At 27.1% G+C, this 18446-nt stretch overlaps 1 protein-coding gene across 1 annotated transcript in view; it reads left to right on the forward strand.

Moving 5' to 3' along the window:
* Positions 1–18446, forward strand: part of LOC129983665 (periodic tryptophan protein 1 homolog) — a 22109-nt gene continuing 3663 nt past the window's right edge. The window contains exons 1-9 of the mRNA XM_056093234.1: positions 1–155; positions 239–297; positions 5654–5817; positions 6333–6418; positions 8747–8858; positions 10595–10702; positions 14747–14868; positions 17108–17169; positions 17807–17903. Of these exons, the coding sequence (XP_055949209.1) occupies positions 93–155; positions 239–297; positions 5654–5817; positions 6333–6418; positions 8747–8858; positions 10595–10702; positions 14747–14868; positions 17108–17169; positions 17807–17903 (873 nt within the window). The 5' untranslated portion in view covers positions 1–92. The remainder of the gene's footprint in view (positions 156–238; positions 298–5653; positions 5818–6332; positions 6419–8746; positions 8859–10594; positions 10703–14746; positions 14869–17107; positions 17170–17806; positions 17904–18446) is intronic.

An 18446-nucleotide genomic window follows, 5' to 3' on the forward strand; every position in this document is an offset into this window, starting at 1 on the left:
CTGTATTGACTGGTCCTAGTTCAATATAATTCTTATTTCTTTCACTCACACGTGTTTTTAATATTTGGAGAAGTAAGCAATATCCAAATAAAATGAATTTTATACCTTGCTTGACATGGGTCGCGAAAGGCATCCCAAAAGCGTGCCCCGATAAAGTAAGTCGATACTTTTTAGCCTTATGAAATGTTTTCCCTTAATTTGTACATTAATCCAATATTTATGGAATGTTATTTTGCAGTTGCAACTTTCTGCTGAAGAGCTGAAAAAACTTGTCGAGGAAACGAAGGAAATGGTCGGGTAAGATATTTTAACTGGATTTAAATCTTTGTTTTGCTTAAATATTTTTTGTAAATTATAATGACTTACCTCATGAAATCTTTAGTCGGAAGGTTGTGTTATTGTTTTGCTTTATCTCAGCGACGTGAAAGATGGAATGATTAAATGTATTGCTTCGAAACATTTGTATCAAACCAAGTATAGTGCATTATGAAATCATCTGTTTAAATATGAAATGCAGGGGGAAATAGACCTTTTCCTTTAGTGAAGCAGCTTTTTCAGAAAATAATTTGGAGCTAGAGACTTATCGCAAAGAAATTTATTGGTTTTTTTAAGTAGTCATGAAATAATAAATGAAATCAATTTCATTGAATCTCTGTAGGTCAAGGCATTTGCACATTTTGGCTAATGTTTTACAATCAGAAAAGTATAAACAAAAAACCCTGCTTTTCATTTTTATTTTATCAGCACATTAAGAAGCATATGTCATGTTTCTTAATGTGCTGATGTTGTACAATTTGTGTATTTTATTGCATGAAATGTCCTTTTAATTTCCAATCTAATATGAATGAAATTGCTTTTAAGTAAAACTTTCAGAAGTTTGAAGTATTGATTATATAATCAGAATTTTAAAATATTTGAATGTCATATAAATTCTTTGTTTTTCATTTGAATGTTTTTATAAAATAATGAGGTGAGTAACTTTAATGTTAAAAGACTGGTACTAATAATTTAAGTGTGCAGTTTTTAAAATAATTTTTTCCCAATAAAAAAACACCAAGATTCATATCAAAAATTGATAGATATTCAAGAATTTATCCCAATTCTTGAAGATGCAATATTGATGTGTAATTCATTTTTTAAGATTGACTATATAATTACAGATATCTATTCCTATGTAATATTTCTCATTGGGAATGGTTTGTTGAAAACAATAAAGTGAATAGGAATATGCAAAGTAAAAAAAATATACTTGGAAACATGCCATAAAATAATTTTTAAAAAAATCTTTTTGGAAAAAAATAAATATATCTTTGTTTTACCCATAGATGAAAACATATTGAAAATAGTATATTATTATTCAAAATATTTATTATAAATTGAAATTTTTAAAAATATTTTACCGATTATATCTGTTAACATTTTGCATACTATTTTACATTATTCAGTGATGCCTTTTAGTCCCTTTTTTAATTAATTTTGGAATTGTTTAATGATATATTCTAATGAAACAATGTGTATTAGTGTTAGCACTCTACCAGCCAGATTGTTTGACATTAAGCTACCAAATTTTGTATATATATCTTGGAGGATGAAAATATGCACTTCAAATTGATTTTAAAATTTTAGTTCATTCAAAATTAATTTTAATTTCAGCATTTTTTCACGATAACTTCCAAAAATGTTATTGCACAACAGTAAATTTTATACCTTTTTTTTAAAAAAAAAAAAAAAAAAAAATTAAAATTTTTAAAATTAACATTTTTTTTTTTTTTTTTTTTTGTCTAATTTTTAACATTAGATTGCATTGTTATCCTGAGATTGAAACCATTTTCATTGTTTCATCAAATATTTGATTGACTGGTTTTTCCCACTTATTTAAAGTAAGACAAATCTGTTTATTATCTGTCTAGTTTAAAAGATGAATAAAAAAGGATTTTACAATACTGCGATATTTATGAGTCTGATATACATTAGAAAGGTTTATGTTCTCATAAAACAGAATTTGAGCAAGGCGATTAAAATAATACTCTTTTAATGTCTGATAATTTGGCAGAATCTTAAATATGAAAGTATATCAGAATTATTTATTGGAAATTAAATATAACTAATACTAGGCAAACCAGCTGGTTGTCAAAGGTGACTAGTTAGTCAATATAAGAAAAATTTTAGGGTTTTTTTTTTTAAATTGGTAACTTTTAATAAATAAAGTGTAACTGAAATTATTGATTTTTGATTCAATTTTAACTAAATATTCAAAATAATTTTTTTCAGTTTTTTTTCTCACATTCCTTATTTTTGTTCATAAAGATTTACTTATTTACAGTTAAACTATAGTATATATGTGTGTGTAATGATATTTTAAAATCTAATTTAAAACTTAATTAGTTTCCACATTTTTATCTTAATTTAACTTATATTAATTTCATTCTAAAATGTTCTCTTATTTCCTGATCCAATTCCCACTTTTTTTTTATTTAATTAATTTTCCACATGCTCTGTAAAACTTCTGAATTCAGTAAGTTCTTGCACTTTGAGCCAAGTAATAAAAATCCTTAATGCTTATAACATTCTTAGATGCCTAAATTTTCCGTTCCTAAGACTTCATGAGTCAAAGAAATCACTATTGAAATCTTATAGTAAAACCACTGAAAGGAAAAATTCTGGGCACTTCGACTCTTGTGTCACAATGTAGGCTGACATATTTCTTACCGCTTTTTATCTATATAATTTATATCTCCTGGGATAGAATAAAATAAAGTTTTAAAATGTCAAAAGTTTTTTTTTTCTTCCTATTTTTCTATGCAACTGATAAAATAAGTTAAGAAAGGCAAAAGAAAAATTAATGAAACTGTAAGGTTAAAATAAATATGCATGCAGGAATATGCATTTGTATTTATGAATAAATTTAATAGTATTTTTTAATACTATAATTAGATTTTATGAATTCTTATCTTAACTTATATGCAATTTTCAAATTTTGGATTTGTGAAATGCAGTTCTACAATAGTGGGTTTTCAGGAGGAGAAAATATCTTCCTGATAGTACCTATTTCTCTTCACGAACTGTGAACAGAATGAATACACTTCGTTATGGACTTGTGTAGTAATGGAAATTAGGACAGTTTTGAATTTTTTCTGTTTCTGCAAAGAGATGCACAAGAATTTTTCATTTGACAGGATAATGACATAACTGAAAATCTGAGAATTTTAACCATCTGGAAAATATTGGAGAAAGGCCTGAGAGATTCGTAAAAATATCTACAAATCTGAGAAAATTGCCGATAAGAGCATTTTGTTCCAAATATGTGCACTGTCAGTTATTCCACGTTATCATTTCTCTGCATCAAAAGCCTAATGTCACTAAATCTAAAGTATGGTGATTTCTTGGAATTTATTTAATATAAGCAGAGCAATAAACTGGTGAATGTAATTAACAACGACCTGAATTAAACTTCCAGAAAGACTGGTTTTCACTTCTCGAAGAAGAAGCGTTGTTGATTCAGTTTGGGATTAAGATTTCAGAGAGGGTTAATAAGTTTGATTCAATTTTTTCTTGTAATAATGAAAAATGTTAGAAATGATAATTATAGTTTTCCATGGCAACAGTATTGTTGACAGAGAATTTTTGATCAATAAAAATTTTCAGTGGGAGATTATAAAAGAGCATGCATTCATTTTAACAAGAATTATTTACAACAGTGTTCAAGCAAATTGTTGAATAAGTAATTTTAAAGTATCAAAACAGTCAAGATTACTTATTGAAACAAATAAAGTATATAAAAAATCCAAGAGTCTAATTTTAAGAGTATGAAGAGAAGGGGTGAAAGGAAGGAAAGGAATAAAGCCAACATTTGAAAAGAAAAAGGGAAGAATTAAATTTAATTTAAAGAATTAAAAACAATTTAAAAAAATTCTTGATTCAACTTAAAAAGGGATTTCTAGAAAGAAATTAGACCTAAAACCTTTTTAAAAAGAGAAGCAAAAGATTTTTTTACAAAAGAGAAAAAGGGAAGCAGAGTATCAATTTAAAGAAAAGCAATTTTTTTTTTTTTTTTTTTAAATTCTTGATTGAATTTAAACAGGGATTTTGAGAAAGAAATTGCTGACTTAAATTTTTTTTACAAAAAAAACGTTTTAGTTCACTTAAGCAGGACTGTTTAAGTATCTTAGTAATTGTTGTTTCATTTCTGAAATTAATAATTATTCATAATTAAAGCAGGACTGTTTAAGTATCTTAGTAATTGTTGTTTCATTTCTGAGATTAATAATTATTCATAAATTTTTCATTTTAAGATAGCAACTTTTATTTATTATTGGAGTTATTATCCGTAAAGTAATAGCTATGTTTGGCATTATTTGTAATAATAAATTTTAAAAGTTATATCAGTTTTTAAAAGTATCAATGTTTGATTGGAACAATTAATTTCTTATGATTTGTTAAAGAAAAGATCCAGTATTTTGGAAGTTTCTCTTATTTACATATTTGCTAAAATATATTTTATTAGGCACATATAATTATACTGTTTTTATATCTATGCTGCAACATATTATTTTAATATATATGTAAATAATTTAATTAGCTATTGAACTGTATTAACATTTTGAGCAAAAATCATAATAGCCTTTATTGTTAATATAGTATGACTTGTATTACAAAGAAATTTTAATGTTTTTTAGAATTCTTATGAAGTTTTAGGAACATAGTATTATGTTAAATCTTCTAGTGTTTTTTACATGTAAGAAATATACTGTTTTAAAATACACATTCCATTTTTTAAAAAATTAAATTTCATAAGAGATACTAAATTTATAAAAATGTTTTTAATATGTATATTGTACAAATATAATGATTTTCAATAGGGAGAAAACCAGAACACGTTTAGTAATTGTAAGTCAGGGAAATGCTGCAAGTTTAGCCAGAAAAATGTTTTTTCACAGTTTCTATAACCATACTCTTGAATATTCCTGAAATATTGAAAGCTCTAAAAAGACTATTAGATTTTAGGGGATTTTGACATTGCATGCAGAATTAAAGAAATTTTTGATTTTTATTCTCTGAAAAAGTTGAGGTTGCTGTAAATATGCAATGTCCACTTTCTAGTCTCCCCTGAATTTATGTTTGAACATTCCTTTCCGGAACGAGATAGCCTGGTTGGTAAGGCATGGGATTCGCGTCCTTTGGGTTGCAAGTTCGAACCCTGATGGCCGAAGACTCCCTGTGTGTGGTGGCGCACATATAAACTGTGTCATGGTCGCAAAGTCCTCCTGTTGAGAGTAATTACCACTGGGGGGTACTGGATCAGGGGTGATTGCTCTCTGATTCAGGTCTAAATTACGATCTGTGGATAAGTGAATGAAATGCGTGAATGAAGTCCACCTCATAAAAAGGGTTGTAACATCTGTGTAGCTAAGTCGTACTCTTGGTGCTAGATAGCGCTGCTGAAAAAACAAAAGATGCACTCTTGACTCAAAAAATTACTGACTTCTAAAGTTAGCGGACTTGTCTATGAAAAGTGCCATTAGAAACAACAACATTCCTTTCTATCAAGGAAATAAAGCCAAGGGATCATTACTTCTTTTAAAATAATGAAAATTTGCTTTTCTTTTATATTATTTTATTAAATTTGTTTATAAAATAATCTGAATATGCATAGTCAGACTGAAGAAGATCCGGAAGACGAGGAAGAACCATTATCTGATACTGAAAAGGACGAAGTGGCTTCTGAGAATGAAAATGAGCTTTCATCAAAAGAAAATGAGAATGATGAGGAAAAAGACTTTGAATCCAGATACAATTTAGATGCATACGATGAAGAAGGTAAGATATATTCATGTTTCACATTACCTTTCAAATGCTAAGTTATAAATTTATCTTTAAATTCATTTTTTTTTAAAGATGCCATATTTGAAGTGAAGTTTTAAACAGAATGTACTTTCATTTGAATTTATAGAATGTATATTTTCTGAATTACAATTTTTTATAATTCAGAAATAGTAAAAAATAATTTTCAAATAAAATTTTGAGAAGGTTATTTTCAATTCTAAAACCTTGATATTTATGAAAATTTCTCTGTATTACTTTCTACCAAACTTTTTAATATATTTATTATGAAACTGCTTCTAAAATCTTCTATATCAAATTCCATTGAAAAAAATTTGTGTTTTTAAAAATATACTGTGAACCTTTCATTGTTTTAAATCAAATTATTTTAAATCTTAAATTATTCTAAATTATTATTTTAAGTTATTGTTCTATACATCTTAAAATCATTTTAAAAATAAGTTTGAAGAAGGCAGTTATTCTAGAAGCTTGAAGTTTGATTATAATTTCAGAGGATGATCGACCATTCATGAATATAAATGATGTTGCTGTTTATGTTGACAACAAAGAAGATAATTACCTTGAAGAACCTGAAGAAGTAAGTTTATCATTTGCAAAAAGGTGTTTTTTTTTTTTTTAATTTATGTATTTAGAAGAACAGATAGTTCTCCAAGCAATTTTTTGCAATGCAGGATATACCTGTTACTTCCCAGACTATGCTAGCAGCATTAAAAAAGAGAGAGAGGGAAATTCTTTTTCAAAATCATACAAATAGTGACTTATTGAAAAATTATTCATCAGAGAGGTTCAAATTATTATATCAGTTTCAGCATTGATGTTTATTACAACTGAGTTTAATTAAATTATGATTATGCATTAATTGGATTCTTGCTAATTCTGATCAAATAATTTAAATACATTTTATGCCATATAACTTTCATATGGCAAAATACTTTCAAACATTCAAAATACCTGCATCTAGAAATAATTATACTTTTGTGACTAAAAAAAAATATTTTGTTTTCTTTAAAATACAACTGGATTTAACTGATATTTCAATTGGTTTTAGTTTGAAGCTTTCCTAATCTACTGAACATCTACTCCAATTAGTCTATAAAATTCCTACTATCTCTGCTATGCCATTTATAAAGTAATCTTCATAAATGGTCAGCAATTCGAATTGCTGGCCAAAGACTCAATGTACATGGTAACTGGTGCATGTATAAATCTGTCGTAGCTACAAAGTTTTCCAAGGCGAGACAATACCACTGGGGGTACTGGATCAAAGATGATCATTCTCTGATTCAAGTCTATGTTACGATCTGTGGATGAGTGAATGAAATGCATGAATGAAGTCCTTGAAAGGGCGCCCCTTGAAAAAGGTTGCAACGTATGTGTAGCCAAGACATACTCTTGACCCTAAATGGTGCTACTGAAACAAGACATTCTAAAACTTAGCTTAAAATTGCTGACTTCGTCAGTGGACTTGTCTTTGTTATAAGCAGCAACAACTTGAAGATGATATCTCTGCTTCACCTGGCTTAATTAGATTTCAATTTATAAAAGACTAAAGGGATTTTTTTAATGTTCTCTTCTGTTAAAATAAAAATTGTCATCAATTTAGAAAACATTTAAATATTATATACTACCTTGCTTTATTAAACTCCCACCATTCTTGCAATGCATGTTGTCTTAATTCTGAAACCTACATTATATATTAAATCAGTTATTTCAATACAAACTACATTACTTTCTTCTGTTAATGGCTGTTCTATAGTTTTTCATTCTTCCAGAGAAATAAAATTACTATAATTTTAGGAATCTGATACTGATGTTGAGATGAACTTTTTTTTTTTCATCAAAATATGATATATTAGAATACAACATGTTCAAGAATTTATAGAATACTTACCCTTATAGAATAAGTCTACCCTTACCAAACCTCAAAAGAAGGAGGGGAAAGAAAAAAGAAAAAAAACATTATTTTTAGAAAATACAGAAACATAACATTTTGCTTCTCTGCTTTTTTAGTATGATTTCTTTTTTTTAAAAAAAAAATTCTGTTGATAAATTATCTAAATGAAATGCTGTATGATTTTTTTTAAAAATTCTAATTACTTATGCTATTTTTTTAAGATTTTTATTTATATTGTTTTCACTCTTGCAGGTGTATGTTTTATTTGCCTACAGTTTGATATTTTATATATTTTATTTTAACAATTTTAAAACATATTTGTGACTTTTTCCTAACTTTATTGCAACTATTCAATTTTATCAATGTTTTCATTCTTTTTCTATGGAATTATAAGTAATTGCCAAATGATTTTAGAATTTTAACCATATCTTCTATAATATATTGCCATGTGTTTTATATCTGTTATTTATACCTAAAATTATCCACCATAAATTTTGCACAGCTTGATCTACATGGTTCCAGTACCAATGAAAACATTAAAAAAAACATTAATTGTTCTTTAGAAATTTTGGTGCGTGGTTTAACACGCATTGCCAAATTTACTTTAAATTAAAGTATTAAAACATTTTACTTAATGAAAACTGCCAGCCATGTAAATAACAAAAATAAATTTTAATTACAAATTAAATTAACTAATATAGAATATGATACATTGGCCGTAATTCCTTCGACCAGCACGAGGCAGAAGTTCTAAGCCAGCTGGCGAAGGCAGGAAGTCAGTCACTCGTATCCGTTGGAGAGCAAAGTTCATCTCCTTAGGTATGATTGATGCTTATCGCCAACTGACGAAACAAACAGTCATTTATCGCCTGTTTGGCCGCTGCAAAATGAAAAAAGAAATAATTCTTCGCTTTTAAAGCATTTTACATTATTTTTATGCATAAAGATAAATTTTTTTTTAATTCTCATAGTTTATTTTTTTCTAATATGTTATATTTGATATATTTCTAGGAAGAAGATGAAGATGAGAAAGAAGAACAGGAAGACTTTTTAATTAAAGCAAATGATAATTTGCTAGTTGTAGGTCATGTTGAAGAAGATAGCTCTGTTTTGGAAGTTTATGGTATAGTAATATGAAATTTTCAATCATAAATGTTAAGAATCATGTTGAGACTATTTTAATAACTGATTCATAATAGAATTTTGCTGAATTATTAATAATTTTATTTTTGGCTTTTAGTTTCATAATTTCATCATATTCTAATGGGGATCACTAAGATTGATTGATCATTGTGGGAACATAAAAATATCTTTTGTTTTTATATTTTTATTTTATGAACACTTGCAAAATCATGCTGTATCTGTTTAAAAGCAGAGACAATTCCTCATTCAGTTTTGTTAATGAATAAAAACCGAAGTTCTACTAAGTATACTAGCTCCATATTTTATTCTTTATATTATCAAACTTTCGCCCCAAAGATTAAATAAATGCATTTCCCTTTCAGGAAAAATTTTAATGGCATAAAAAGTTATCCTAAAAATATAAAATCATTGCATATCTTTGAGAACTAAGTGTGTTTAAACCATATTAAATTTGCCCATCTTTATACCATTGAAATAAAGATTTAGGATGTTCAAGTTTAACCCCCTTTTATGGTATATAATTAACAATTATGTCAATGATTTGTTATGAAATTTCATTTCTCAATTAAAAAAATGTAATTATTGTTAAAAAAATCATTGTGTTAGTAAAATATTAATTAATTAGATATTTAACAAAGTCAATTCATAATATATTTACACTTTATAAGCAACTATTATAGTTATGCTGAAAATTAAAATAATGTGATGTAATGAATAATGTAAAATGAAGTTATGAATATTTGAAATTCCAGAGCAAAGGAAATTTAATAAGTTTTTCCTTCCAGACTAATAATAAATTATCATGGCAATCAAGTTGATGAAATACAATCACAGGAAAAGAAAATATTTTAAATTATATTTGCAAATAAACAAAGAGCATTCTAATTGGTTACTATGCTTGCAAAGTGGTGAATAAATTGGCAAATAAAACTGTCAAAATCAGTTCAATTGCTGTATTGGGTATTCTGTTATAATTTTATATTTTGATTTATTTCAAAAATGGAGAATATTGATATATTGAGCAACCACTAATGATTTATCTTGGAGGTCATAAGAAATGAACGTGCAAAATTCAGTATAGTATGTGTAGTTCAATATAATTTTGTGATTGGACTCTCCATTGTTAATATACTGTGCAATAACATTTCTGAGCTTCCTGTTGAAACTGCAAGATGGTATAGAAGGCAAATGACTATTATTTATATGTTTCAGTCTTGAATTTCCACCTCAAATACTTAAAAAAAAAAAAAATGAAAATGAAAATCTGTTGGTGGTTTGCAGAATAGAACATTGAACCTAGAGTATCCATATTTGGCACAGATATACTTGGGAAATTGGGAATATACACCTTGTAGCCCTTTTTTGGAAATTTTGTACAAAGTAATAATTATTTAAGAAGAAGACAAATTTTCTGAGTTTCGACAAAAGTAAGTGCTACTGTGTTGGGAGTTTTGTAATTACTTTAAAAACAAATATAATCATTACTATGTGAAAAATTATCTTTTTAAAATTTAATGGAAGAGAATTTCATTTAACAATAATTATTTTATATCCTAGAGTGACATGTTGCACCCAAGCTTCAATTTGCTTATTCCAATATTCAGAAAAGAAAATTGCAGAATTTTGGCAACATAAGATCTTAAGAAAAAATTAATAAAGGTTTAATTATGTTACTAACTTATTCTTGAAACTGAAACTAACTGTTTACCTTTTTAGTTTACAATAAAGATGATGATGCACTATATGTTCATCATGACATAGTTCTTCCTGCATATCCTTTGGCTTTGGAATGGCTTGACTTTCATCCATCAGATGAGACACCAGGTAAAAAATATTCAATTTTGTTAATGGAACTTCTTAGATCCAGATAATGATGATATTAGCCTAATTTCAGATTTTTCGTACTCTCAGTTGGTTTCAATTTGTAATCAAAAAGGGATATAAATAGTTTGGGGATTTTTTAAATGCTTCATGGCTAGTAATATTTTAGAAAGTCATTTTTTCAAAATGGAATAAGAAAGTCACATACAAAATTTTTGGTCATACTATGGTGCTATCTTATATAATATACTTCTACATCAGTATCAACATTTTCAGAAATGATGTATCTATCTAAAAACTGGTTGTTTGTTAATTTTAAAAAAAAATGTTGAAAAAGATCACAGATCTTATTGTTAACCTTTTGCAAGTTATAAGTGTATTTATCAATAAAAAAGTGTGCATCCATTTTTTTTAAAAATTCTGAAATGAGTAAAGATGAGCAAAATTGAATTTTGCATTTGAAATTTTAACAAATCTTTATATACTTTTGTTAAAAGAAATAACATTATATAAATCAAATATTTCATTTGAGTATTTATATTTGTTTATTATATTTTATGTATAGCCTCTGGCTAATATATATATATATACTAGCAGACCCGGCCACTCGTTGCTGTGGCTAAGGTTTTTGTTATATTACATAGTAGTAAACTATTCAAGGGAAACGGTAGGAGAACACCAGTCATGGGGACCACCATGCTTTTTTTACACAGATGCCATTTGTAAAAAAAAAAAAACATGGGGACCTCCATGATTGATTTTCTACTACCGTTGATATTGAGCAAAAATCAATACAAAAAAAATAAATTTAAATTTCTTTATTTTTTGTTTTCAAGTTTGTAACAAATGAGTACATTACAAAGTTGTTAGTAAAAAACACGTAACACTTAAACTTATAAATGAGGTAGGTAGGGCAGATAGTTTAAAATCTTTTATTAATGTTTATTAATAAAAGATTTAAAACTATCTTAATGTTTATTATTTTGAATTATAAATACTTTTAATTTCAATTTAATTTAGCCCTAATCGGTGCACAATATTTTTGGTTAACCCGTCTTTAGCTAACTCAAATAGATTTGACGGTTTTCCTACACATGAACATGCAACATATAGTTACCCATGAAAAAAACATGGATTTTCCAAATCCAAACCACAAATGGACATTGTTTGGCCTTGAGACTTATTTATAGACATGGCTAAAGCTAAACGAATTGGAAACTGTAACCTTTTGAAGGGTATCGTAGATTCTGATGGTATCATCGGAACATGTGGCAACAGGATCACTTCTCCTTTAAACTTTCCAGTTAAAATGGTAGCTTCAAGTATATTTCCAGTGATCTTTTTGATGACTAAACGCGTACCGTTGCATAATCGAGATGGATTCAAATTACGCAGGAGAATAATAGGTGAACCAACCTTTAATCGAAGGTTATGTGGTTAATTTCGTCAACATCAACATTTTTGGCTGCCAAAATAGCCCGATAACTGAGCCAGTTATGATTCAAGTAATTACTCTGTATATCCGGAAAAATACTCTGAATCAATTCATTTCCCCCTCAAGAACAGTGCAGAAATTGTCTGGCAGTTTAATGCATTGCGTATTTGGTTGCAGTTCTATTTTACCGTTCCCAATATCTAGTAATTGTTCAGAAAATATTTGTGCTGATGGATCATTTTGCAATTGTACGCGCATGTTTATGGCCAATCGAAGTGTTTCAACACTTCGCCATAAGAATGATTGTTTTAAACATGCATTTTAATTAAAGATTGTTGAACAATGAAGCACTAATAATTAAAAAGCAAGAAGAATTGCACTGTATTACTTTTACTATAATATGAATTCAATTTATACTTCAGTCTAAATAACACGTGGTCGGCTATGCTAATACCAAAAATTGAAAAAGTAAGAACAATTGAATTTCATTGTATTGCGTTTACTACGAAATAAATTTAACTTATACTTTAGCCTCAGCAACACGTGGTGGTTATGCCATTAAATTGTAGCTTATGTGAAACGTTGATACTTTTAACACAGCGCCATCTGTTAGAATACTTACTCAATCCAGTCAACAGATACCGCCATCTGTTAGAATCGCTTGGAGCTAAGAGATAATTGTGACTGTCAAATAATGAACAAATAATTTGTTCCTTCTTAAAACCTTCCTTCTTAGTATAAACCCTTTATGATGTATAATAAATCCTCTAACTTCAGTGATATCGATTCTGGCTTCCTCAGCTTAAAAGAAAGATTTAAAAAAAAAAAGTTCTATATTCCACACATGAAGTTGCCATGAGATTTATTCCGTCATTGATACATTTGTCTGTTGCAATAATTCAGAATTCATTTACAAAATGAAATCAGTTTTAGAAACATTTATTAAATAATGATAAGCATTGTAGCTGAAGTGAATGATAGCTGAGTTGATGATAGCTGACATAACTTGATACGTACATGCAGTTTATTAGTAAAGAAATGAAAAACTGAAACGATTATTGTAACCATTTTTTATTATCATATCTTCAATAATTTATATAAAAAAGATTAAATTTCATTTAGCATACAAATGAGTTAATATTTTTTTTATTATCCGATTAGAGGAACTTATTATTGGCTCGTTCACTTACCTTTTTTACGATATGCTTAACAAAAGAAATAAAATCATTTAATTGAAAATTCAATGAAGGTAACAAATGTTATTGCCGTACAACATTTTTCTTAGTAAACAGTCAAATAATGAATCGGAATTCATTCAAAACGAAAAGTAATAATTATCCGTGTGCACCTCCAAGTATTTTTCCAAACTTCTTTATAATTAAAAAAAAAGCAGAATTTTAGTATGTTATATTAATCAGTGATCCGTTAAAACGTTTGTAATTAATCATTTTCAAATAAAATATCTTATTTCTGAGAATTGCCACCGTGCACAGTAATACAAAATTCAAACATAAGATCGTGATACTTTATCCGTTGCAACGTATCAAATTTATTATATGCATTAAAAAATAATTGTGGAAAATGATATCTTATTCCTGAGAAACGTTTTCGGATAGGATCATAAATAATTCGAACATTCGGATTCGAAACGTAATGCAAATGCGTGAGTTTTTCTACGCCAGTTGGGGTAACGCTATGCAGATTAGAAATTTTTAATTTCCTTTATTCTCTTTTATTTAAATTCAAAAGTACTTAAGAATGAATCTGAAAGATCGATTCATTAACAATGTTTAATTTTAAATGCATCAAACATTAAAAAAATAAATAGAATCGTTTTAAATAATCAGCCGAAAAATCTTAAGCCTAGCCTCATGACTGTTGGGGAAAAAAAACTGAAGCCGTACACATTTGGCGGTGGGGAAAATGAAACGATTTTTTGGCGGGAAAGTTAGTTTTTAATTAATAATTAAAATTCTAATTAAAAATTCAAAAAAAGGGCTATCCTATCTTTTAAGTTAGATCAAACTGCCCACGGTGTGCAAATTTGATTAAAATCGGTTAAGTAGTTTAGGAGTCCATCGCGGACAAACAACGTGACACGTAATTTATATATATTAAGATAAGATTGGCGGTGGGGAAAATGAAACGATTTTTTTGGCGGGAAAGTTAGTTTTTAATTAATAATTAAAATTCTAATTAAAAATTCAAAAAAAGGGCTATCCTATCTTTTAAGTTAGATCAAACTGCCCACGGTGTGCAAATTTGATTAAAATCGGTGAAGTAGTTTAGGAGTCCATCGCGGACAAACAACGTGACACGTAATTTATATATATATATATATATATATTCCATTGTAGATTAGTTTCTGAGAATTTTAAAATAAACAGATTTGATTATGGTGGACTGTAATTATATAAATCCTATCTAAGTTTCTTTTATTTTAGTGCAAAGCAAAATAAATTTATAAAAATGAACTAAAAAAGAGGAAAAAAATTATAGATTTTTATACATTTCTATTTTACAGAAATTCTATTTCTATTCTTTATTATGTTAATAATCCACCTACTTAAATCGTTTTTAAAAAGCTATTTTATTTTTCATGCTCATATCAGGGAACTATGTTGCTGTTGGTGATATGAGTCCTGTTATCAAAATATATGATTTAGATGTCGTTGATATATTAGAACCTGACTATTGCCTTGGAGAAGAACCAAAGAAAAAGAAGAAACAACCAGTAAGTGTTTCATTAATGATTTGTATTCTGATTCAAGTATATATTAGCAGAAATCCAATTGTGTGTAGATTATCTAGGTAATATTATTAAGCTGCTTGACCTGTGAGGCAAATTTTTCATCTTGTATGTATTTGCAGAAGTCAGGTTGTGTGTAGATTGTCTAGATACTCTAATTAAGTTGCCTAACTTGTGAGACAAATCTTTCATTTCCCATAGTGTACAGGTCATTTGTAGATTATCTAGATATTTAGTTAAGCACTTGATATATGAAAATAAAAATCTTTACTTAAATAATGGTAATATTACTAATATAAATTAGTATTCATGCAATTCTGAAATATTAGGAACTATTTACTGAAATATACTCCAACCTGTTATAAGAAATCAATAATGTAACTGTAGACAATATCCTGAGATGGTTCTAATGTACTCTGCGATGAATTAAATTGATATAATGAAAAGAACATGGAAGACCTAGGCAAGTTGATGTTAATTATTAAGGATTTTAAGTAATGCAATTTTTGAGATAAATTGATATTCTTTTCATGTATTATTAGAATTTCTTTATACTGTGTTGTACCTATGTGGAATAAATATTCATTTTAATATCATCAAAATTATTTTATTATGGCAATATGACAATTCTGATAAAATTTAAACGGGTTTTTTTACAAAAATATATAAATTGTATATTAATTAATTACAATGTCAAGTGCTTTTTCTTTTAAAATGTATAACAAGCAGTTGTTGCATTAAAATTTTTTAACTTTTAGTATATAATTTTTATTAGAAATCAGAATTTTTATTTTTCAAATATTTGACACAAATTTCCCATCTGAATCTGAGCATCCTTTCTACCACTATGTGTAACATTTGCAACTTTTTACTTTAATCTCCTAATACAAGGTCAACATAGATCTTTCAACACTTGGGACAGTGCAATATACTTTCTGTAGAAGTTGAACTGACATCATAAAAATCAAGTTCTTTTTTACAGGAATCAAGTTTTAGTTTCTTAGCAATAACTCTACTTTTAACATCTTAAGATTTTGTCTTATTCATATATATATATATATAATATATAATATTTTAGTATTCTAGTTTTTCCTGCAAATGGGTTTAAGAGCTTTACAATATGGTATAAACTATGAATCGCATAATTTAAGTAAATCTTACAAAATTAATTAAAAAAATACATGTTAAAAACAGAAAATGTTCACATTGAATTGGGAGAAGATAAGGCTTTCAACTAGCCATAATCAAAAATGAAGAGTATTTTTTGTTTGATTGAAAAGAATAAAATATCAATAAATATTGAATGTGAGAAGCATAGTATTTAAGATAGTTGTTTATATAAATGAATAACTTAATATCTTCCCCCTTTAAAATGAAATATTTGCTTTAAAATCTTGAAAATTATAACATGTTAGATAACACACATGAATATCAGCAATTAAGGATTAGTGGTAGCAGCTCCGTTATGCGAATTTCTAGTGTCCAACTGTCTTAAAAGGTGGTAGTAGTAATCCTAAGATGGTGAAGTTTGAATAGTATGAAAGTAGACTAAGTCTTGAATGAGTAAGTGTTATTACTTATTTAAACACTCCTGAATGTTAAGATCATTTATTTAAAATATGATCAACATGTTTGGATAATAAATTAATTTTAAATAATTGATTTTCTTTGTAATTTATGTATGTATTTTTTTGTTTTTATGAAAGTCTTTTTATTGCTCTTAAGGTACCGTATGAACATAAATTTATTTGCGTCACCTATTATTTAGCCATTTTAGCTTTTGTCTATTGTCAACTAGAATTGTCATTGATTATAGATTTTGTTTTATCTATCTAGGTTAACTTGATCTTCCAATTTTGTTTTTAAAGGAATCATGAAATCTTTTTTCCTTCTCTTTTAATACTTATATTACATATAAAAATATGACTATATTTATTTTACTCTTTTTATGTTCAATATCATGAAAAACATGTTTAATATGTCCTAGAAGTGTTACTTAGGATGTTTATTACTATATCTTATTAATAGGGTATCACACCTTTCAGATTCAGTATCAAAATAAGGCATGGTACCATACCATGACTTAGTTTTTTTTAACTTAATTAATATAATATGATTAAAAATTGTCAAAAATATTCTTAACTTTCATTATTTTTATAATTTGGAATTATAAATTTTTGATCACTATTTTAAAATTCTTTAACAATGCTTTTGAATTCTGCAGAAAATTAAAATGAACTGTCATGAGGATGCCGTTATTAGTCTTAGCTGGAATAAACATACTAGGTATGAAATTTTGCTTTTTATATAAATATACCCGTATAATTAATATCCATAGAATTTATTCTCTGTTATATGTACTTGCATAGTTATAAAAAAAGCACATTCTTCAAATAACTGTTACATAAAGGTAGTCATATACCAGAAAATTGTATAATTCATATTGATTTCTATCAGAATTAATGTATTAATTTCTATTATTAATTAAGTTGAATGTTTCATACATGAAAATTCTGTTAAACATGCTTAGAACGAAGAAGCTGTAAATTTTTTATTAAATTTCTTTTTTGAAATATGTTTATATTTCAAAGCCAGCTAGAATTGATGAAGCAAGAGCGGCTATTTGGAGAGATATGCACAAAATTATCTGATGAACTTAATAATATTACATTTTCATCTGTCATGGTTATCTAAGTAGATGTAAAAACCCAACAAATTAGATCATTACTGATAATTTACAAATTTCTGCATTTATATCAATTTCTGTTATATAATTTTGATATTAATGCTTTATGTAATATTACCAAAAGTGTGTATATATACATATTGGAAAATTCTGTATTTTATCATTTGCTGATAATCAGTTTTGTGAAGAAATAAGATTATAATTTCATTACATGAGTTTTTCCTCTTATCTCTGTAGAAATATTTTAGCTAGTGGTTCAGCAGATTCTTCTATAATAGTATGGGACCTTCAGGAAGGAGTTGCATTAAATAAGCTAAATATCCATACTGGAAAGGTGTGTTGTTTTTTCTGTAATTTTTGCTTACAAGATTTGTTAGCTTTTTATAATACTAATGTTACTTCATTTGTAATTTTTAATGCCTTTCCTTTCCAAAAAAATTGAGCCAAAACTTTGAAAAAGAGAAACAAATGCTACTTTTTTTTTTTTTTTTTTTTTTTTTTTTTTTTACTAAACATGTTTTATAATATAATCACTTAAAGTTGTTCCTCAAAAAAAAAAAAAAAAAAGGTTTTCAGTTTTTCTATCTAAACTGTTTTTTTTCTCTAGACTGCTTATTTAATTATTTCTGCGATTTTAAAGTGTTTACTTTTCAATAAGGATTTCAGACTTTGTTGAATTTTTTTTATTTAATACACTGTTATTTAATATATTCACAATGACTTGTTAATTTTAGTCAAGATATAGTTAAGAGAAACAACAGATCAATTCTCCTCAGCGAGGATGAAATGTATAATAACTATTTTATTCAGCACACTCCTCAATCAAAACAACACCCTTACCTCTTTCACATCCAGAATATTGCTCGCAAATCTCCTG

This window comes from Argiope bruennichi, chromosome 9, assembly GCF_947563725.1.
Source record: "Argiope bruennichi chromosome 9, qqArgBrue1.1, whole genome shotgun sequence".
Classification (NCBI taxonomy): Eukaryota; Metazoa; Arthropoda; class Arachnida; order Araneae; family Araneidae; genus Argiope; species Argiope bruennichi.